The following is a 20,189-nucleotide window of genomic DNA, read 5'->3' as shown; positions in this document are numbered from 1 at the left end:
TGATTAAATATTTGGTTTGAGCATTTACTTATTTGTTTTTTGTTTTTTTTTGTGGCTTAGGTGTGGAGGGATGATAAGTGGGGATTTTGACTACTTATTAGCGCCTTTTAGCTTTTGTTTTAGTCTAAAAGCATAGAATTGTATTTCCGAAACTAATGAAATGTGGAAAATTGCAGGAATGTTGGATGTTGGACTCCCGAGATAAAATCCGACTCAAAAAGGAGTAGTCTAAACACAGGGCAATAAAAGGCACAAAAGTTAATAATGTGCGGTCTGCCAAATTCCATCTGCAGCCGCAGGCAAGGAAGAAAACCTTAGCAGACTTTTGAGAAAATTGCGGACCGCACATGAATTGTGCGGCCGCAAAAGCAGAGCTAGGATCCAAGATCAAAGAGATGACAAAAAGTCAAGTCCTGTGTTTCCTCGAATTGCGGGCCGCACAAGATATGTGCGGCCACACAAGATTATCTTGCGGTCGCAATCATACAATTGCGGACTGCAAAAGAGTGCCTTGCGGCCGCAGTGCCAAATCTACGGACCGTAGAAATATTACCTCGCGGCCGCAGTTGAGAATTTTGTGGCCGCAGAATCCCAGCTCTTGCAAGATGAAGACATATGTGGACCGCACATGGAATTTTGCGACCGCAGAAACTCCCGAGGGTTATTTTTGTCTGAAATTTTCAGACTTGTATAAATAGAAGAGTTTCACGAAATTAGGTTAAGTTTTGACCTCAGCAAATCCTGTAGCCATTTTTCTTTGTCTCTTTTGGAAGTTTACTATATTTTGGTGTATTTTATAATAGATTTTATTATTTTAAGCTTACATTATGAGTTTAATTAGTATATCTTCTTCTTTTTCTTCAAACCCAAGCATGAGTAGCTTGATTCTTACAAGGGTTGTCCCAACCCTAGTGTGTAAACCTTATGGGTATTTAATTTAGTGCTTATTTATGATTGGGTGTTTATTATTTAGCCTAGTTCATGTTTTAATTTGTGGAATTAATGGTTGCAAATATTAGTTCATGCCTATTTAACTTAGTCGCTTCTTGAGAAAGAGAGACTTAGTCTAGGAAAACTTGGCTAACAAGGAATTGGGTCAATCGAGAGATTGATTAACCCAATTAAAGGGTTCAACCTAGAGATAGTAAAAACCAAACTTGAGCTTTTATCAACTGTTTTGTGTAATGCCCATTTGGTCTTGAGAAAGCCAAATTAGGCAAAATCACTCTCTGACCGAGAGGTATTGAGTGAGTAATTAAGAGTTGATAGCTATAATACACTTCGATCAACAAAATAAGCATTAAGGTCCTTATCCCATTAGGCAAACATCTAGGTTAGGGGTGGGCATAATACCGACCGAACCGAAAAAATCGGTCGAACCGTGAATTTCAATTTTTTGGTTTCGGTTTAAATGGTTATTCGGTCGGTGTGCGGTTTTAAAAGTATTAAATTTCGATTTTTCGGTGCGGTTTACGGTTTTGGTATTTCGGTTTTCGGTTAAACCGAAAAACCAAAATTTTGGACTCATACCCAAAATTTTCGGCCTACAGACTTCCGCTGCCCATACCTATCTGAAGCCCAAGTTAGCCAAGCCCATCTGTACCTTATCCTATTAGTCTTACTAAACCCAAATGCTCAAATTAGGTGTTAGTCTTTGGTTCTTTGAAATGGGAAGCTGCATTTGCAGAATGCTCTACTGTTTGAGATTTTGCAGTCTTTTCTACAATCTTTTTTCTGTTCTTTCTCATGCATTGCCAAGGCTTAAAATCTAGTGGTATAACTGGTGTTTCGAGAGTGTCGGAATGCCAACTAGAAATAATGAAAGAATTTACTACAATTAAAGATCTGTAGTCTACATCGGATATAAAAATATTGAACCGTTAATAACCGAAAAACTAAACCGGAAATAAGCGAACCGAACCTTGAAAAAACCGCACCGAACCGTAAATACTTTGGTTTGATTTGGTTATTAATATTACAAAACCGAAAACTGACAAACCGAACCGTACTTTCATAATAACCGATCAAACCGACCGACGCCCACCCCTAATCTAGGTAATGGTCACAGCCCTAGGCTTTTTACCCATTTGAAATACATCAAAAACAACTATTCTAGTCTTATTTCTTTATTCTGCAAACTTTAGTATATAATTAAAAATAGAAGCGAAACCTTTTTTGAGGAAGTGAAAATTGAGATAATTCAATTTCACGCATTAAAATATATACCCCTAACTCCCATCTAGCTCCATGTGGATTTGACCCCGACTCTTCATTGGGTTACTATAACTGCACATGACCATTTCATACCTTTTTAGAGGTGTGCATTTGGACGCGATCAATTTTTGGTGTCGTTGCCGGGGAGTTAAAATGGTGTTAGATATATATTTGGGTGTGTTTTTAGAATATCTTCTTTTCCTTCCGTGTTACTAATGTGTTTGAAAAATTGTAGGTACAACCATGGCAAACAATGACCTCGGAAATATTGCTTTGGGGGATGTGGACATTGAGGATGACCAAATGGATGAGGTTCCTCTTAAACCTCAAGCCAATAGAAGAGGCCGAGTGCCTCATGACAATGTGCCCGTTCGACCCCCACCTCCACCACGAGTGGCTCCACACCGAGTGTTACCCAATGATGGATATACATGTGTAATAGTCCCTCCCCATATTAGGGCTGGCAACTTTCAGATAACCAAAGTGATGCTCACTTTGCTAGAGCAACAAGGCTTCTTCACCGGTGCTCCAGGTCAAAATGTATACAAATATTTGAAGGGGTTTGTGGACACGTGTTGGGGGAGTAAACAAACAAATATCTCCGAGGATGCTTTGAGGCTAAGGATTTTTCTCTTCTCTCTACGAGGGAAAGCTTTAGATTGGTTGGAACATTTGCTGAACCATTCCATTCACACTTAGGATGAATTGGAGAAAATGTTCATTTTTAAGTACTTCTCCCCGGGGCACATGGCTACACTTAGGGATGAGATTCTAGCATTAAAGCAAGATCCCAATAAACCACTACACAAGATATGGGAGCGATATAGAATAATGGTTAAAGAATGTCCCAATAACGATATGACAGAGAACATGATTCAACAAACTTTCTATCATGGGATCAACACAACCAACCAATGTGTAGTGAATCAACTTGCCTGTGGCCACTTTATGACTACGCCTTATACGGAGGCATGTGAGATTTTAGATGAAATGGCGGACACATCATCGACATGGAAATCCCGGGCTAATGTTCCACAAGGTGATCCCAACGTTATTCACCTCTACAAAGAGTTGCATGACCATGGACAAGCCATAGAAAAATTGACTACCACTATGAATCAACTAGAAAAGGCTAAACTTCAACAAGTGCAAAATCCTAGGCAAGTCAACGCCATGGAGGGAGTAAACATGATGGTGAACAAACGGAAAACCAAGGTTCCACAAGTACAACAACGAGTGAAAAATTTTGTGCAAGAAGATAGTGGGTGTGATGAAGATGATTCTTACAATGACCAAGAAGAGGAGGTGCAATATGTGAACAACTTTCAAGGGCAACGAAACAATTTCCAAGGCCCAAATCAGCAACAATGGCGACTTCAAAACAATCAAGGCAATTAGAATTCTAACAACCAAGGTAATTGGAGTGGTGGAAACAATAAATGGAATTGGCATAATAACAACAATCAAGGAAATTGGAATGGCAATAATCAAGATAATTGGGGAGGTAACAACCAAGGTGGATGGAACAATAATCAAGGCAACCGGGGGTCGGGTTCTCAAAGGCCCCCAATGTATCAACAACCGAACAACCCGTCTCCTTATCCTTCCCATGGTCCTAGTTCTTACAACAATGAAATGGGGTTTATTGAGAACATGTTCAAGAAAATGATGGAAAAGAATGCCGATTCCGATGCTCAACTTGCCTCATACAACACATCGATCCGCAACTTAGAAGTTCAAATGGGGCAAATCCGTCAAGCTCTAAATTCACGTCCTAAGGAGGCACTACCAAGTGACGCGGTGGTGAACCCCTAAGGGTAGGAACAACACGGGGCATACCATGGCCATTACTACAAGAAGCAGAAGAGGTGGTAATGCACCACCTCAAGTCAAAGGCAACTTGTGAATGATGAGCAAGTTGTACAAGAAGAAGAGGTCCCGAATGATATGGTGCAAACAAATGATGAAATTCGGATTGATATTAATGATAATGTGGAAGAGAATCAAGAGGATGTGAACCGGTAGTGCAAAATGCTAAGGCACCATTTCCTAAGCCTCCACCTCCATACCCTCAAAGGCTCACTAAAAACAATTGTGAGAATCAATTCAAAAAGTTCATTGAAATGATGATGAGTCTCTCGATCAATGTGCTATTAGTTGAATCTTTAGAACAAATGCCCGGTTATGCAAAGTTTATGAAGGATTTGGTGACAAAGAAGTGGTCGATGAATTTTGAAACTATCAAAGTCACTCATCAAGTGAGTGCAATTGTGCTTTCAATGGCCCTATGTTGGAAGATCCCGGTGCTTTCATAATTCCTTGCACAATTGGAAGTGCCGAGTTTGCTAAAGCTCTTTTTGATCTTAGGGAAAGTATCAATTTAATGCCCTATTCGATTTTCAAGATGTTGGGTATTGGGCAACCAAGACCCACCTCTATGAGATTACAAATGGACGATCGTACCATGAAGAGATCGTTGGGAGTGATTGAAGATATATTGGTTCGTGTTGATAAATTCATTCACTGGCGGATTTTGTCATTCTTGATTGTGAAGTGGATTATGAGGTGCCTATTTTTATTGGAAGACCTTTCCTTGCTACGGGGAAGGCTCTTTGTGATGTGAAAGCCGGAGAACTCACCTTCCGGGTGGGTGATGAAAAAGTGGTATTCCATGTGTGCGAATTCATGCGGCAACCAAATAGCAACGAGGTGTGTTCTTTTGTGGACTTGGTGACCGATGTTATTGTTGATGATACAAGTGTCACAATCAATGTTGGTGATATGTTCGAGGCCGTCTTGCTCAACTTTGATGATGACGAGATGGATGGCTTCATGGAATGTGTGAACTCTTTGCAAGGAATGAGGTCGTACAATTATGCAACCCGGAATCTATCCTTGGATCTTGAAAATCGGAAAACTCCTCCTACAAAGCCTTCCATTGAAGAGCCTCCTACCTTGGAGTTAAAGCCATTGCCTCCACATCTTCGGTATGAATTTCTTGGCCCTTGTTCTACTTTTCCGGTTATTCTTTCCTCTTGTTTGACTAACGTGCAGGTAGATTCTACATTGGCGGTACTACATAAGAGGAAGAAGGCCATTGGGTTGACATTGGCGGATATTCGGGAAATAAGCCCCCCATTTTGCATGCACAAGATCAACTTGGAGGAAGATACCAAACCATCTATTGAACATTAAAGGAGACTCAATGAGGCTATGCAAGAGGTTGTCAAAAAGGAGATCATCAAGTGGTTGGATGCTGGAGTTGTCTACCCCATTTCCAATAGTTCATGGACTTCTCCGATTCAATATATCCCAAATAAGAGGAGCATGACGGTGGTCACTAATGACAAGAATGAGTTGATTCCTACAAGAATGGTGACCGGTCGGAGAGTGTGTATGGACTGTCGCGGGCGTAACAAAGTCACAAGGAAGGATCATTTTCCACTTCCCTTCCTTGACAAATGCTTGATAGGTTGGCCGGTCATGATTTCTATTGCTTTCTATAAGGATATTTGGGCTACAAACAAATCCTTATTGCTACGGATGATCAAGAGAAAATAACCTTTACATGTCCTTATGGTACTTTCGCCTTCAAGCGGATGCCATTTGGGTTATGTAATGCACCGGCGACTTTTCAAAGGTGTATGATGGATATTTTCACGGACATGGTGGTTGGGGATTCCTTTGATGATTGCTTGGCAAATTTGGATAAAGTATTGGTAAGATGTGAAGAAACGAATTTGGTGCTAAATTGGGAGAAGTGTCATTTCATGGTCGAGGAAGGCATTGTCCTTGGCCACAAGATCTCAAAGAATGGCATTGAAGTCGACAAGGCAAAGATTGAGGTAATTTCTAAACTTTCACATCCAACTTCGGTAAAAGGCGTGCAGAGTTTCTTAGGCCACGTCGGATTTTACCGGTGCTTCATCAAAGATTTCTCTAAAGTGGTGAACCCATTGTGCAAGCTTTTAGAGAAATATGCTAAGTTTCACTTCAATGATGATTGTATGAGAGCCTTCGAATTGTTAAAGTTCAAATTGACATCCACTCCAATTATCACCGCTCATAATTGGAGTATTCTTTTTGAGCTCATGTGCAATGCTAGTGACGTAGCGTTTGGGGCTGTTTTGGGGTAACACATCAACAAGATTTTTCACTCGGTCGACTATGCTAGTAAGACCATGAATGGTGCCCATGTCAACTATATCGTTACGGAGAAAGAGCTCCTTGCCATTGTGTTTGCAATTGAGAAGTTCCGCCCGTACTTGATGGGTGTGAAAGTTATTGTCCACACGGATCATGCCGCATGTGTACCGGAAGAAGAGCAAAGTGATATTCTTGGGGCTTGTCATTCTTCGCTATATAGTGGTCACCATGGTGGGAAAGAACGGCGGCGAGGGGGAAGTAACCCTAGCATAATCTTAATCTTCTAACATAGAATTTCTAGCATAAACATAATCAATAGGAGTAAATTCTAAATTTAATTAAATATTAACTAAACCCTAATTTATACAATTAAAATTATTAAATTCAAAAATATAGATAACTAACCTTGAAATGCTAGGAGAGGGAGTTTGATTTTGGAGTGGCGGAGGATGACCAGTGTGCTATGGTTGCCGGCGAAGCAGTGGTCGCGGAGGAGGCAGTGGTGGCGGAGGAAGCAGTGGGTGCCGGCTGAACAATAGCGGGGGAGGGGGGGAGACTTCTAGGTGCTTTATTTTTAGGTGAGGAGGGAGATAGGAATTGATTTTGGGTGAGAATTTGAGGGAATCGCGATTATAGGGAGGAGAAGAAGAGAGATAGAGAAAAGAGGGAAAAGGGGAAGAACCCGTCCGTGGCAGATCTAAATCGATAATTTCCGACCGAAATCGGTCGGAAAATTCAGTCGGTAAGTTTAAGTGGCCTTTGACCATTTGACCACAACCATTCCGACTGAAATCGGTCGGTTTTAGCCAAGAAACAAATTAATTATAGGTACTATATAATATATAATTAATTATGTATGTATCTTTATGTATATATTCATACACAAACACATACAAACACACACATACACACACACACGTATATATATATATATATATATATATATATATATATATTCTCCAATCGTGTGATTTGACCGATTATATGTTATTTTTGCTACAACTTAAGTTTTAATATTGTACTACATCTTATAGCTCTATTCATTTTATTTTTAAATGTGTTATAGCGTGTTGGATGCCGATACTTAGATTCGATTTCTCCAACATTAAAACTCAATATATATTTAATTTACTAAAGTCGTCAGTACGCCCGAAGTCGGTCGGTTTTAGCCAAGATCCAAATTATAGGTACTATTTAATATTTAATTAATTTTGTATGTATATACATACACACACACATATACATACATACACACACATATATATATATATATATATATATATATATATATATATATATATATATATATATTCTCTAATCGTGTGATTTACCCCGAGTATATGTTGTTGTTGCTACAACTTAAGTTTTAATATAGCACTATACATTTTGTTTTAAAATGTGTTGTAGTATGTTGGATTCCGATACTGTGTCAATTGATCCATTGATGAAGTATCCAAGCAAAGTACTAATAAGGTGATCGAGAATAAAACATTCAAGACTGTGTCGATTGTACACATCTTGGAGCATCTAGTCACTCATTATACCGGAGCATCTAGTCACTTAAACTCCAAGATTTGTTTTCTTATTTACTCACCGATCAAGCATTCGAGTATAAACAATTGAGAATAAATCATCAACGCTAGTTATATGTGTGTAAGTATAAATTATCATAAATGAAATAAAATCATACACTCTATTAGAATCTATTACACGTCTACGGATATGAAGTGTAATTTATACGAAAGCACACAGATGATAAATATTATTTATATAATTGATTGAGTTCAATTGATATAGTCGTTACATCCAACATGATATGATATATATGTATATATATATATATATATATATATATGTGTGTGTGTGTATGTGTGTGTGTATTATATATATAATTTATATTGTTAAATATATATATATTGTAAATAATAATAATTTATAAGTGGTTGACTATTTTTGACCACTAATACCAACCGAAATAGGTCAGTATAATCATAATAGTTTTAAAAACTTATTTTTGTTATGGGAAAAAAAATTGAGCCTGAGCGGAAAAAATTAAATCAAAATTTTCGACCGAATTCGGTCGGTATACTTGAATATTTTTAATTAAACTTTTTTTTGGTAGATAATATGCAAGTTTGACCAGATTTGGTCAAATATTGACCAATTTCTGATCGACATCGGACGCAATTTGTATATGTATCAGATAAAGCACTATTTCTTTATTGGGGAACCACTTTTTTCGACCGAAAGTGGTCGGTACTTTTTAGTAAAAATTTTTATTTAACTTTTGCGATCAATCTAGATATTTTTCAATCGATTTTGGTCGATTTTCTCTTCCGACCGATTTCGATCGGTATAGTTTGGACCGAATTTGGCACATTTCTACTAGTGTTATGGGCCACGCAGGCCGACTAATCTGAAAAAGTAGCTAGGGGTGCAAAGTTGAAAGTAAAATCTTGACAAATTTTCTAAATATATTTTTGTGCAAAAGAATATTTATTGTAGACTTGGCCACGCAGGCCGACTAATCTGAAGGATAAAAACCTGGAGAAAAAATTAAAGTTCAATGACATATATAAGTGATGCTTAGCATCCATATATGCATATTATATAGTCATCTCCACCATGGAAAAATATCAAACTTTTGTAGTAGACTGAAAACGAGAATTGCATTCAAAGGCATTTTCCTGTCTCAAGAGCCTCTTTGACTCCATTACAGTTAGGAGAAAATTAGGCTTAATTAGGCATCGCATGTGGCATTTATCTTAGCATGTGTTTTCGGTTAAGCCATCAATTAAGTCTTTGATATCTGGCAGAATAAGGCCAGCTTTGTTTCCCAGCTTTTCGTAGTTGCATTATTCTGAAATAAAATATCAGCTTTCTCGAATTTTATTGAATATTTTCACGTGGAAAACTTAATTTTCTTCGTCTAGAATCCATTAGGGAATTATGAGAACTTTTCTGCAACCGAATTTTCATTGAATTGTGTATATTTCCAAGTGGAAGGTATTTGTAATGGTTAAGTAGTTCTTTATCTGTTTTTATTGAAAGTAACTTCAAAACAAGTAGTATTAAATATGAGAAATTTTTATTTATATATTTAGTATTCATGTGAAAATGAAACTATACACAAGCAAGATGGTGCATTGATCAAGCCCAACTCTAGTCCTAAAAAGGATAAGCGGTCGCTGTAAATATAATCCGGTTTAAAAGTCCGGAGTTGAATCCCACAGAGAACCAAGATTTTGGTGTAGCTATTAAATATTACTAAGAATACAAGCTCGAACAATTCCTAATTTATAAATATTAAGATTCTGTTTTCTTACTAACTAACTAGCAAATTAAAATACAAATTAACAACTAAAGATACTAAAGTTTTGGAGACAAGATTAAGGAGGCCTAGAGTTATGATTTCCCCAATTGTCGGAATCCTTCTCGCTACGTCTCCTATAATATCGCCTAAGTATTCTCTAGTGATCATGAGCACTCGAGTTATCGTAATTCTCTCTCGAGCAACTACAGTAATATACTAGTCATATTCTCTCGAATTACGCTAGCTCGAACTCGAGAGTGTTTCGTAGTCTTTTGCCTCTTCAATAATGTCTTTCCTCTTCAAAAACTAACTTTAAGAGTTATTTATATTGTTGGGGCCGAAGTTTACACGCCCAAAAATAGTGAAGAAATAAAATTGGCCCGGATAGCATCGTCGGTGCAAGGTACTGTTAGAGGCACCAACATTTCTGCGCAAGGCATTGTCAGGCGCGCCAATGCTTCTGCGCGAGGCACTGTCTGGGGCACCAATGACAGTGCCCTGGGCAATGCCTTGCACTATCTATGACCATGGCTTTTCATTCCCCTGCAAGCTCTATTAAGCTCAATTGTTGCACAAATTAACATCCAAACAATAAATAAATAGGATAAATAACGTCAAAATATATTGAATTATAGCACAACATCATGCATATAATAAGTTCATCCGTCACGTTCTATGTGATGCAACTTTTTTTTTTTTAATTTTGATTTGAACAACGTTGATAATAATACAATTCTTTTATGAGACGAATTTAACGAAAGAATCAAAAAAATGTAGTACTGAATGAAAAGAAAGTTTACGGTCAAAGATAAATCAATATTTAACTTTGAATAACGGGAATATATATATATATATATATTAGTATTTTTTTGGAAAATTTTCAGGTAAGCCCGCGGCCGCTACAGTTCGGGAGCGCATTGGGTAACCTACTCACTTTGCAATAGCTCGCAAACCACACAGGAGATGAAAACCACACTAGGCAAGCGCGATGCAACTAGTTCTGACATGATTTCTTCTCATAGCTAATATATAATAACAACAACAAAACATACTCAGTGTAGTCCCACAAGTGGGGTTTAGGGAGGGTAGAGTATATGCAAACTTTACTTTTGCCTTTAGTAAGGTAAAGAGGTTGTTTCAGGGAGACCCTCGGCTCAGGACGGGAAGAGGGGAAGGAGCTAATATCTAGTATTAATAATAATAATAATAATAATAATGGAATTTGTTCGAGACTTAGTTAGGAAAATAGAAGTAGAAATTAGAATTATTATCCAATCAGTGACTAGTGTGAAAGGGGTCCATTTTAACGACCCCCTACAAATCATTCGCTGATTCCATTTGACTTTGACTTTCACTCATCTTTTTCATGTTGTATATAGTATTTACTAGTACTATGCAAGAATTAAGTAGCCATGAGGGAAAAGTTTGTCCAACTTATGGAGTTTACATGTGTCATGTTGTTGGAGTTCTTTAATCACTGTGCATTTGACCTTTGAATCTCTAATAGTTTTGCAACTTGTTGCCCAATAATTGCCGACAGAAATTCTGCATTTCTAAAATTTGTTCGTTAAAAAATGTCTTGTTGGGGCTTGAAAAGTTGGTTTTCAAAATATTGGACTTCAAGATTTAGATATACTTAATTACAAGATGTTTTTAAGAAAGGAAGCTTAGATCAGTGTTTTGAAATGCGTTTGGCTCGACGGTGTGGGGCGAAAGTTTCAAGAGACGTACGCCCATCAATTCGGGCGTACGCTCGAGCATTTGAGGCGAGTTCTATTAGTGAGGCGTAAGCCCCAGATATTTTTTCAAAATAAAATAAAATTTATTGAATAAGTCCTTCATATAATACCCAGATTTTTAAAATTCAGCTTGGTAATATTTCAAAAGTTTTAAAAAGGAAGTGAAATGTATTAAATTTAAAAGTCAATACCTTTTTTATTGATTCAAGCCCTAATTCATGGTATTTCCCAATTCTTTATTTTATCCGTTAGTCTGCTAATATCTCCCAAAAGTAAGGAATATTCAATTTTTTTTACAAATACAAAGAGAACTCTATTATCCTTCATAGCAGCAAGTTCAAAGTTCAAATTTAACGTTAGTCATCCTTTTTGTTCTTCCATGTAGAAAACTTTATTCTTTTCGACTCAAGTTACTTGAGTTTCTAAGTAGCATATAATAGATTATTTTGACTAGTTTTTTGTGGGGATGAAGCGCGCGCGCGCGCACACACACACACATATATATATTTCACATATTTATAGTTTTCCTCATTTTATGCAATTTTACCTGTTTATAAATATTTACTGTAATTATATTATTTTATAAAATATTAAAAATTAAATATCTATGGGGCTTACGCCCCGTGCATCGGGGTTTACGTCCCGTGCCTCTGGACTTACGTCTCGCTGCTGCATATGTAAAACGCCTCGCCTTACGCCCACGTCTTTATAAACACTCGCTAAGATATCATTTTTATTGTTTACATGAATCAATCAAGTAGAAGTTCCACGTACAAGACAGTAGAATTCGAAAAAAACATACTCCCTCAGGTTCATTGTTAATTAATACTAAAAGATAAATTTCTTAAAATACGTAAAAAAAAAAAAAAATATTATTTAAAGTGAACCGGAGGTAAGCAGTAACCAATGTTAGTCTTAATAAGCCTTTTTGGACATTCAATATTTTGACCAGGAAAATGTCGATATACATATAATTAAACCCCTTGCTATTCACTTGTAATTAAATAAGAAATATTAGAGAATCTGAATTTTCTTAAATTAAGCCAATTGGGTATTCATTAACGTTCAAACCTTTTGAACTAAGCTGGATTATTCTTACTCTAATGGTGGCTTACTTTAGCAAACTAATCCTTTCCATTTATAAATATTAATTACTCAAAGGAAGAGAAAAGTAAAAGATCTCAACATCCCGTTCCTAATTTAAGACTTTGAATCATAAGCAAGAAATCCTGAGACTTGTTCAACCTTGCTGTTTAATGTTTTCTATTTTTAGAAGTTGGATTTCTTGCCTATTCAATTTTCATTATTAAATGCTTGAAATTCTTCTTCTATTGAAACATTAAATATCAAGCTGTTTTTTTATTATAAGTGACTCTTTAACCAGTTGAGATAATTATAGCAACCGAGTTTTTCAATATAGTTTGATGAGACGCTAACATAACATTAAATGATAAGTCGGACTCTGGCATGACTGAGAGAAAAAAGAAATTTATAGAATAACCAAAATAGAAAATGCGAGAAAGTTAAATTCTGTTCGGCTATGCTCCATCATACTAAATAAATAATTGACTACATAAATCTAAAACTAAATTTATTCTAATTTTATTTCGAACTTTCCCTTCTTTTACCATTATAGCGAAACTAGAAATCAACAATCAAGTCATTTGCATATTTGCGTATTAAGACGCACCATTCATTTTTGTGAATGTGACTCTATATTATCACTTTAACCACTATTGTCGCATAATCACCAACAAAAATTTTCACTGCCCAATCATCATTGCTAATCATTATTATCTAATACCTATCATATTCATCGGCAGGCACTAAAGCATGTATAACTACCATAGGCAACTATCTCTGTCACTAATAGCCACTATCAGCTAACTTCTAAGGCACAACTATTAACGCCAAACACCACCATCGATCAAGGGCACCTCCCATGTACGGAGGTGTCATGGTACATATTATTTGCAGATGACATAGTACTGATTGATGAGACGAGAGGACAGAGTTAACACAAAGTTAGAGGTTTGGAGGCAAACTTGGAGCCCAATAAAAGTTTCACGTAGAATAGAATCAAGATAGAATACTTGGAGTGCAAGTTGAATGGCATTACGCATGGGGCCGACATAAAAATAAGGCTTGATACATTATTCATCTCCAAGAGAGAAAATTTCAAGTATTTTGCGTCAATATCCAAGGTAATAAGGAGATTGGCGAGAATGTCACACATTATATTGGAGTGCGTGGATGAAATAGAGGCTTACATATGGTATCTTATGAGACACATATGCCATCAAGATCACTTAAAGGTAAATTCTATAGAGTGGTGGTTAGACCAATTATAATATTATATTGGACGGAGTGTTGGCGAGTCAAGAACTCTCATATTCAGAAGATAAAAGTAGCAAAAATGAGGATGTTGAGATAGATGTGTGAGAATACTAGGAGAGATAAGTTTGGGAATGAAGATATTCAGGATAAGATGGGAATGGGTCCCGTGGGGGACAAGATGCGGGAAGCGAGGCTGATATGATTCGGACAAGTAAAGATGAGATGTATTGATGCACTAGTGAGGAGGTGTGAGATGCTGGCTATGGTGGGTCTAAAGAGAGGCAGAAGTAGACCAAAGAAGTATTTGGGAGATGTGATTAGGGAGGACATAACATAACTTCAACTTACCGAGGACATGACCCTCGATAAGAGAGTGTGAAGGTCGATAATTAGGGTAGAGAGTTAGAAGGTAGTAGTGCGAATTTCTTTTTCATATCAGTAGTATTAGTATTATTCCTGTACTTTCTTATTCTTAGATTTTTATTAGTACTTGTTATTTTTTCCGCTTATTATCTTATTATTTTCGTTGCTTGTTATCTTATTATTTTATTATTTTCCTTGCTTGTTATCTTATTATCCTATTATCTTGTTGTTTATTACTTCTTTTTCATATGGCTTTTCCAATAACGTATTTCTTTTTAACTCTGATGTGGCTATGTTGTCCTTGAGTCAATAGTCTATCGAAAACAACCCCCTACCTTCACTAGGATAAGGTAAGGTCTGTTGTATATACTATCCTCCCCAGGTCCAAAGGTTTGGTGTTATTGTTACCACTAACTATCAATGACCTCAACACCAACTACCATCACAAACCACCAACCACCTCTATGGCAAGCTAGTAATAACTGCATAACCTCCACCTATCAATCGCCTCCTCAAATCAGCTTCACCATTAGCCATGACCGCATAACTACCATCGTCAACCACCACCACCACTACACTAGCTACCACTCATCTCCACTACCACCACTTGCCCACACTACACAACACTTTGTCGACTGTTATGAGTTATCACCCTTGCACACCATCATACAGTTATCACCGATCACTATTACACAACTTATCATCACTGACCATATTCATCAACCACCATTTCACAACCATCGCTATCGACAACCACCACCACCAACTGACATAATATCGTTGCTAATTCTTAAAGTTAGCATTGTTAAATGAATAGATTATATACAACACTGTCTAAATTCTTTTAAAAAAAGTCTACGATTTTGAGGATTTATTATATCGGTGATTATCTTATTTTGATATTTTTAATATTATTTTATTTGATTTTATTAATTAGGTTTCAAACAAAAATAAATTATACACATTTGAATACAGATAAAATAAATAGTCTTAATTACGCGGTATTCCTAATATGTGCATGTGAGCGTGTGTATGTTCCACTTCTCTCTTTTCTTTGTCGTCTATATGAAAAAATTTGATTGTCATTAATGAAATATTTCTAAATCATAATTTAAAATTTATTTACAATATAAATAGATACTCTTTTAGGTAATTATTATAAAATCTACTTCTATTTTTAATAATTATTTTTTGTATGCATTAAAATATATTTTTATAGTTCTCACTTTCTTTATTTTCGCTGTAAGTAAATATTAGAGTTTTTTCGCTATTAATATTATTATTTAATTTATTATAGAACGTTATTAACTTATATAATTCATTACTATTTCTCACCTTTTTTTCATCTCAAAAATAATATTTATTTGTTTTCTGTTGGTAACTTTATTACATAGATGAAAAAAGTATATTATGATTTTAAAGAAAAAAGAAGAAGACAAAGATTGATAATATAAGGGTAAAATATGCATTTAGAAAAATAAGTTGACATATTAGGGAGAGAATGCATATTGTTCAAAGTTGAGGGTGGCCGAGATTTTTAAAGTAAAGTAAATGATTTCCACCCACTTCAAATTTATTATTTCGGGTTAAAGTTGAAATAGAGAAAACAAAATAGTAAATCGTGATAATTTAAAAATATTATTGTATTTTTGCAATTGCAAGTAATATTGGTTTTGAAGTTATGTCCAAAATGGTATCATGCTAATTCCCTGTGCTTTCTTTCAAAGAAGAAAGTAGACACTAGACAGTCTCAAAATTGATATCCGATTTCGTCGAAAGACCATTTCCTTGATATGACAATTAGGACCTCTATCTCTGTCTATCGTCATTTAATGGTATTTTTATTGAATTTTCGAAACGACGTCATTGCATTTTCTATCCCTAATATTGGGCACAGTGTTAACGTAACTAAATTTGTAGAAGTATTCTAACTTCTCTAATCAAGTCCAGAGTGGTTCCCAAGCTGCATAGATACTATTGTCGTCCAAAAAAAGGCTGGTATTTCCATGAGTTTGTTGATCAGGACACACGCTGCCGTTGTTTTGTTGATTTTGTGACATCTCCCTACAAATTAATGACATCAAATTGGCGTTTTGGGACTGCACATTCAACATCTCTACTTGAGCCTTGGCAAGCTCTGCTTGAAGTTCACTTATTTGCTTCTGCAGCTGACAAATTGCCCCTGCGCAGCCGTATACTGGATCTCTTATTCTCGCATTTGCTTCATACACCATGCTGTTCACTGCATCTGTTCTTTGATCCTCCGGAAGCTCCTATAAATAATTAGAGGTTTTGTGCATTTTGCCATAAGTTTTACAGAAATATTAATGATCTTATAGTAAGGAAATGAAGAGATATCCACTCAATTGTTTGGACAGGATATATAGTAGATTGATCTATTTCTTTATTGCATACTCCATCCAACCCAATTTGTTTGATACAGTTTTTTTTTTCTTTACTGTGATCACCTTTTTTTTTTTCACATGCCTTTTAAATATTGTGAATAGTTAATTATTGTGACTAAAAAACTTAAAGATTTTTTGTTCGCATTTGCTAAAATGTAGAAATTTGACTCTCTAAATTTGAACTGTATTAAATAAATTGGGACGGAGCAAGTAATATATAATATGACTTGAGACATAGAGTAAGGTTGAAACTTGAATATGTCCCAATCGATTCTGGTGATTTTAAGCATCATCATTACCAACAAAAAAACAATTAGAAAAAGAAAAGCAGAAAAAGCTGTCTTACAATCACTTCTTAAAAACTATATATGCACATATATATTTGCAGATTCATATTGCTTAAGCTATTAGAATGAGCAGTAAATATTCGTGTTTCCCAAATGCGATCCCTCTAATTCGGGGACATGGTGAAGGCTTTGTTTATGATAATTACAAAACTCAAAATTGAAAGGTATATATATGTATATACACTTTACAAAGTGCAATATAATTAGCTTTAGCTAGATCGTGGAAAATAATAGCTAAAGTGTGGAATGTGGATAATAGTTAAAGAAGTCACTAAAAAGTTAAAGAAGTCACACAACACCTTTTTTTCCTTTTTGAAGTGAAAATTTTATTTAAAGAAACGAACATGGGAACAAAAAGAAAAAAACAAAAGAAGAAGAAGAAGAAAAGAAAAAGAGAACATCTACTAGAAAAAAACAAGTCAATTAAAACTAAGCATCAAAGGATAGATTTCGAAGCCCCCAAAACAATCAAGAAAGTTGAGATGTTAATTTTATCTGTGTTCACATTCGGATGAAACAAATACCTGTAACATTTTGATGATATTGCTGGCACCAAAGACTCTATGAGCAATGGTGAACTTAAGCGGCTCCGTCGGCGGAAAGTAGGGTGCCAGCACACATTTATCGACGCATCGCCGGCGGAGGATCTTGCAGGCGGCGCAAGGCGTCAGAATCACCGGCGACGGAGGAGATGGAGGAGGCGTCATCATTCCGGCAGAAGACGATGAACAAGTAGCGGGTGTTTTGTCACTGCATTCCATGTGTTTTAGTGTGTAGTGTCAAATATCACTATTTGTGGAGCGTGTTAAGAGTTGTGTAGCAATGAGTATACCATGAGATTTTATATATAGTGAGAGGAAAAAAGAGGATTATTTATCTTTCAACAATAATGACGTCGCTATACGTAACTGCCCAACTTAATGACATCATCTGTTGATGAAATTTTCTAGAGCTGAGTAATATAATTTCTTGAAGAAATTACTATATTCATTTTATATGATGGTTACAAAACTCACACAGAATTCTTTTGGCAAATTTCCTAAATACTTTTAGTACATAAATATATCATGATATTTCTATGATTATAAAATTATGTTACTTAAAAGTAAAGTCAAAAATTTAAAATTAAATGATTTTTTAGTATAAATAAATGTGTTATTCTTGTTAGAAAAGATTAAAAAGAAAAAAAGTATCATACAAGATAATGGAACAATCAAAGTAACAAATGTGTGTGTATGTATATGTATATATGTATATAGATGCATTTTGTTATTACTATATATCTTCGCCACGTTACGTTTTAGCTGTACCAAGTGGACTTTCTAAGTGAATCAATTTCCATATGTTTCTAGTATGAATTAATGATAAAAGGAAAAAATTAGGAGACATATCAAACTTTTTGAATAGTATAGTTAGAAGCAATAATTAAGGAACAAAAAGCCAAGGGACGAATAAGATGATTGACTGATGATAGCTTAAAAGAAACTAAGGAATAATTTCTACACAGTATAAAGATGTTTTACATCATTGGCTTAAGATTGGCGTATAACAACAAGTAATATTCTTTATTAATTCTACTTCACAATCTAAAGATATTTAACATGTTATTGTTTACCCGTAAAACAGTACAGTTGAATTTATACGTGGTTTCTAGATAAGTGAATTAATTTGATTCTGAAATAATACAATAATTGAAGAAATGTATAATACTTAGCCTTGAAATATAGATGAAAACAGCAGAGATGACGATTCCGGGAACAGTGTTTCCGGGTACAACAATGATGAGATCAAAAAGTAAGAAAGTAAAATTGTATAAAGGTTTGTATAGAATAAAGTATAAGTTTAGCCGGAAAATCTGTCTCGTTTGCAATGATAACTGAGCTCACTATTTATAGCTATGTCTAGGGAAGGAAGTCCTAGGATCATGTCCTCCTTTAATGTCAATTATGAGGGTCATCGATAAAAATTTAACGGTGAACATAAATGTCAAATTCTCTGTAATGGACCGTCGCTCTTAATGCTGCAGAATATTCCCTATTAAATGCTATCGGGCGCAGAACATTTAACACACATTTATGAACGTTATCTTTTCTAGTGACAAGCGGAATAATTGCGTTCGGTATTCGGTCATTCCTGTCTTGGATTCCATGTGTCCTCTCTTTAAACGTTCACGTGCCATATCATATTTCACCATATACAGATAGTCCCCCTGCTTTCCGGTGATATAACTTTGTGTTACCGAGAAGTTGGTAGAAACACCTTTTTGGCGGGAATAACTATAACTCCCTCTGAAGGTTCCTGACAGTTGATTAGACGCACGTCTCTCCGTATTTAATGCCCCGAACATGCGCCATCCCATAATTCAATACAACTTTTACCGATTATCGAGGTAATCCTAGCCATGAATTTAGCCGCCAAAAATTTACTTATACGCCACATTCTTTTCCTTTGCATTTCATAATTTCTCGAGCTCCCGATTTGCATCTTTATTTTCCATTCTTTCTCTAGTTCTCTTCAAACACAAAACCTTTTCCTTCTTCTTTTTCAATGGCTTCATCCTCTAAGCGTGCTGGTTCTACAAAGAACAAGAACAAAACCGAAGACTTTGTTCCTCCAACGGTGGGTTCCATCATCACAAGAAAACTCGGTACCACAAAAGACCTTGAAGAGAAATTCCCTACTACTAACTCTCGTACATGGGCTCTTAGTAAGTACCCTTCTTCCATTCTCCCTTCCAGCATTTCTGCTGTGAAGGAAGACTGTCGCTGCCATGAGTTGGATATCATCGCTCCTGATCTATCGGAGCGGGTGACCCTTCCCAATGAAGGTTTTACATACTTTTACATGTATCCCTTTACTTTGGGTGCGTTTTCTTTGAGTGGAGAGCTTGATTCCATGATTGTGGAGTTTTGCCTTCTCTACCAAGTGTGTTTGGCACAGATAAGTCCTTCAGTATGGAGGGCGGTCACCTGTCTTCAACGCTTGTGCCAGGAAACTCGAGAGGAGCTAACCTTAGTTCATATGATGAATCTCTATTCCCCCAAAATCTTCCGCGGGGGAATGATAAATCTTTGCAAGCATGGCCACCATGCTTTGCTGTCTAGCATGGCTGATGACAACGACCATGGGTGGATAGAATGGTTCGTTGTAGTTTCCAGCAACGACATCATTCCGACAACGGCTTCATCCTTTTCCGGCCGCTTGGAACCGCACTCATAATCTCTTTGTTTTGTATTTCTTTTTACTAGATATTTCTTTATGGTCGTATCAACTCTTCACACTTCGCATGTTTCAGCAACTCGATGGATCCCACCGGTGATGGAAG

At 36.1% G+C, this 20,189-nt stretch overlaps 1 protein-coding gene across 1 annotated transcript; it reads right to left on the bottom strand.

Annotated features, from left to right (window-relative positions):
• Positions 1-15,859: 15,859 nt before the first annotated feature.
• On the bottom strand, positions 15,860-17,682 carry LOC104085811 (LOB domain-containing protein 1-like). Its single transcript, XM_009589935.4, has 2 exons — positions 17,389-17,682; positions 15,860-16,385 (listed from the first exon to the last, which is right to left on the bottom strand). Exons 1-2 carry the CDS (start codon positions 17,623-17,625, stop codon positions 16,053-16,055), a joined length of 570 nt encoding a protein of 189 aa, XP_009588230.1. The 5' UTR covers positions 17,626-17,682; the 3' UTR covers positions 15,860-16,052.
• Between the last annotated feature and the right edge of the window lie 2,507 nt (positions 17,683-20,189).

The sequence above is a fragment of the Nicotiana tomentosiformis genome, chromosome 5, assembly GCF_000390325.3.
Source record: "Nicotiana tomentosiformis chromosome 5, ASM39032v3, whole genome shotgun sequence".
Classification (NCBI taxonomy): domain Eukaryota; kingdom Viridiplantae; phylum Streptophyta; class Magnoliopsida; order Solanales; family Solanaceae; genus Nicotiana; species Nicotiana tomentosiformis.
This window is presented reverse-complemented; position numbering and strand designations above follow the sequence as displayed.

Bases quoted from the DNA above. Each gene is read 5' to 3' on its own strand.
- LOC104085811 (XM_009589935.4), bottom strand. From the start codon at position 17,625: ATGGAATGCAGTGACAAAACACCCGCTACTTGTTCATCGTCTTCTGCC. The intron at 16,386-17,388 runs GTATTTGTTTCA...AATTATTTATAG, and splicing joins ATATCATCAAAATGTTACAG to GAGCTTCCGGAGGATCAAAG.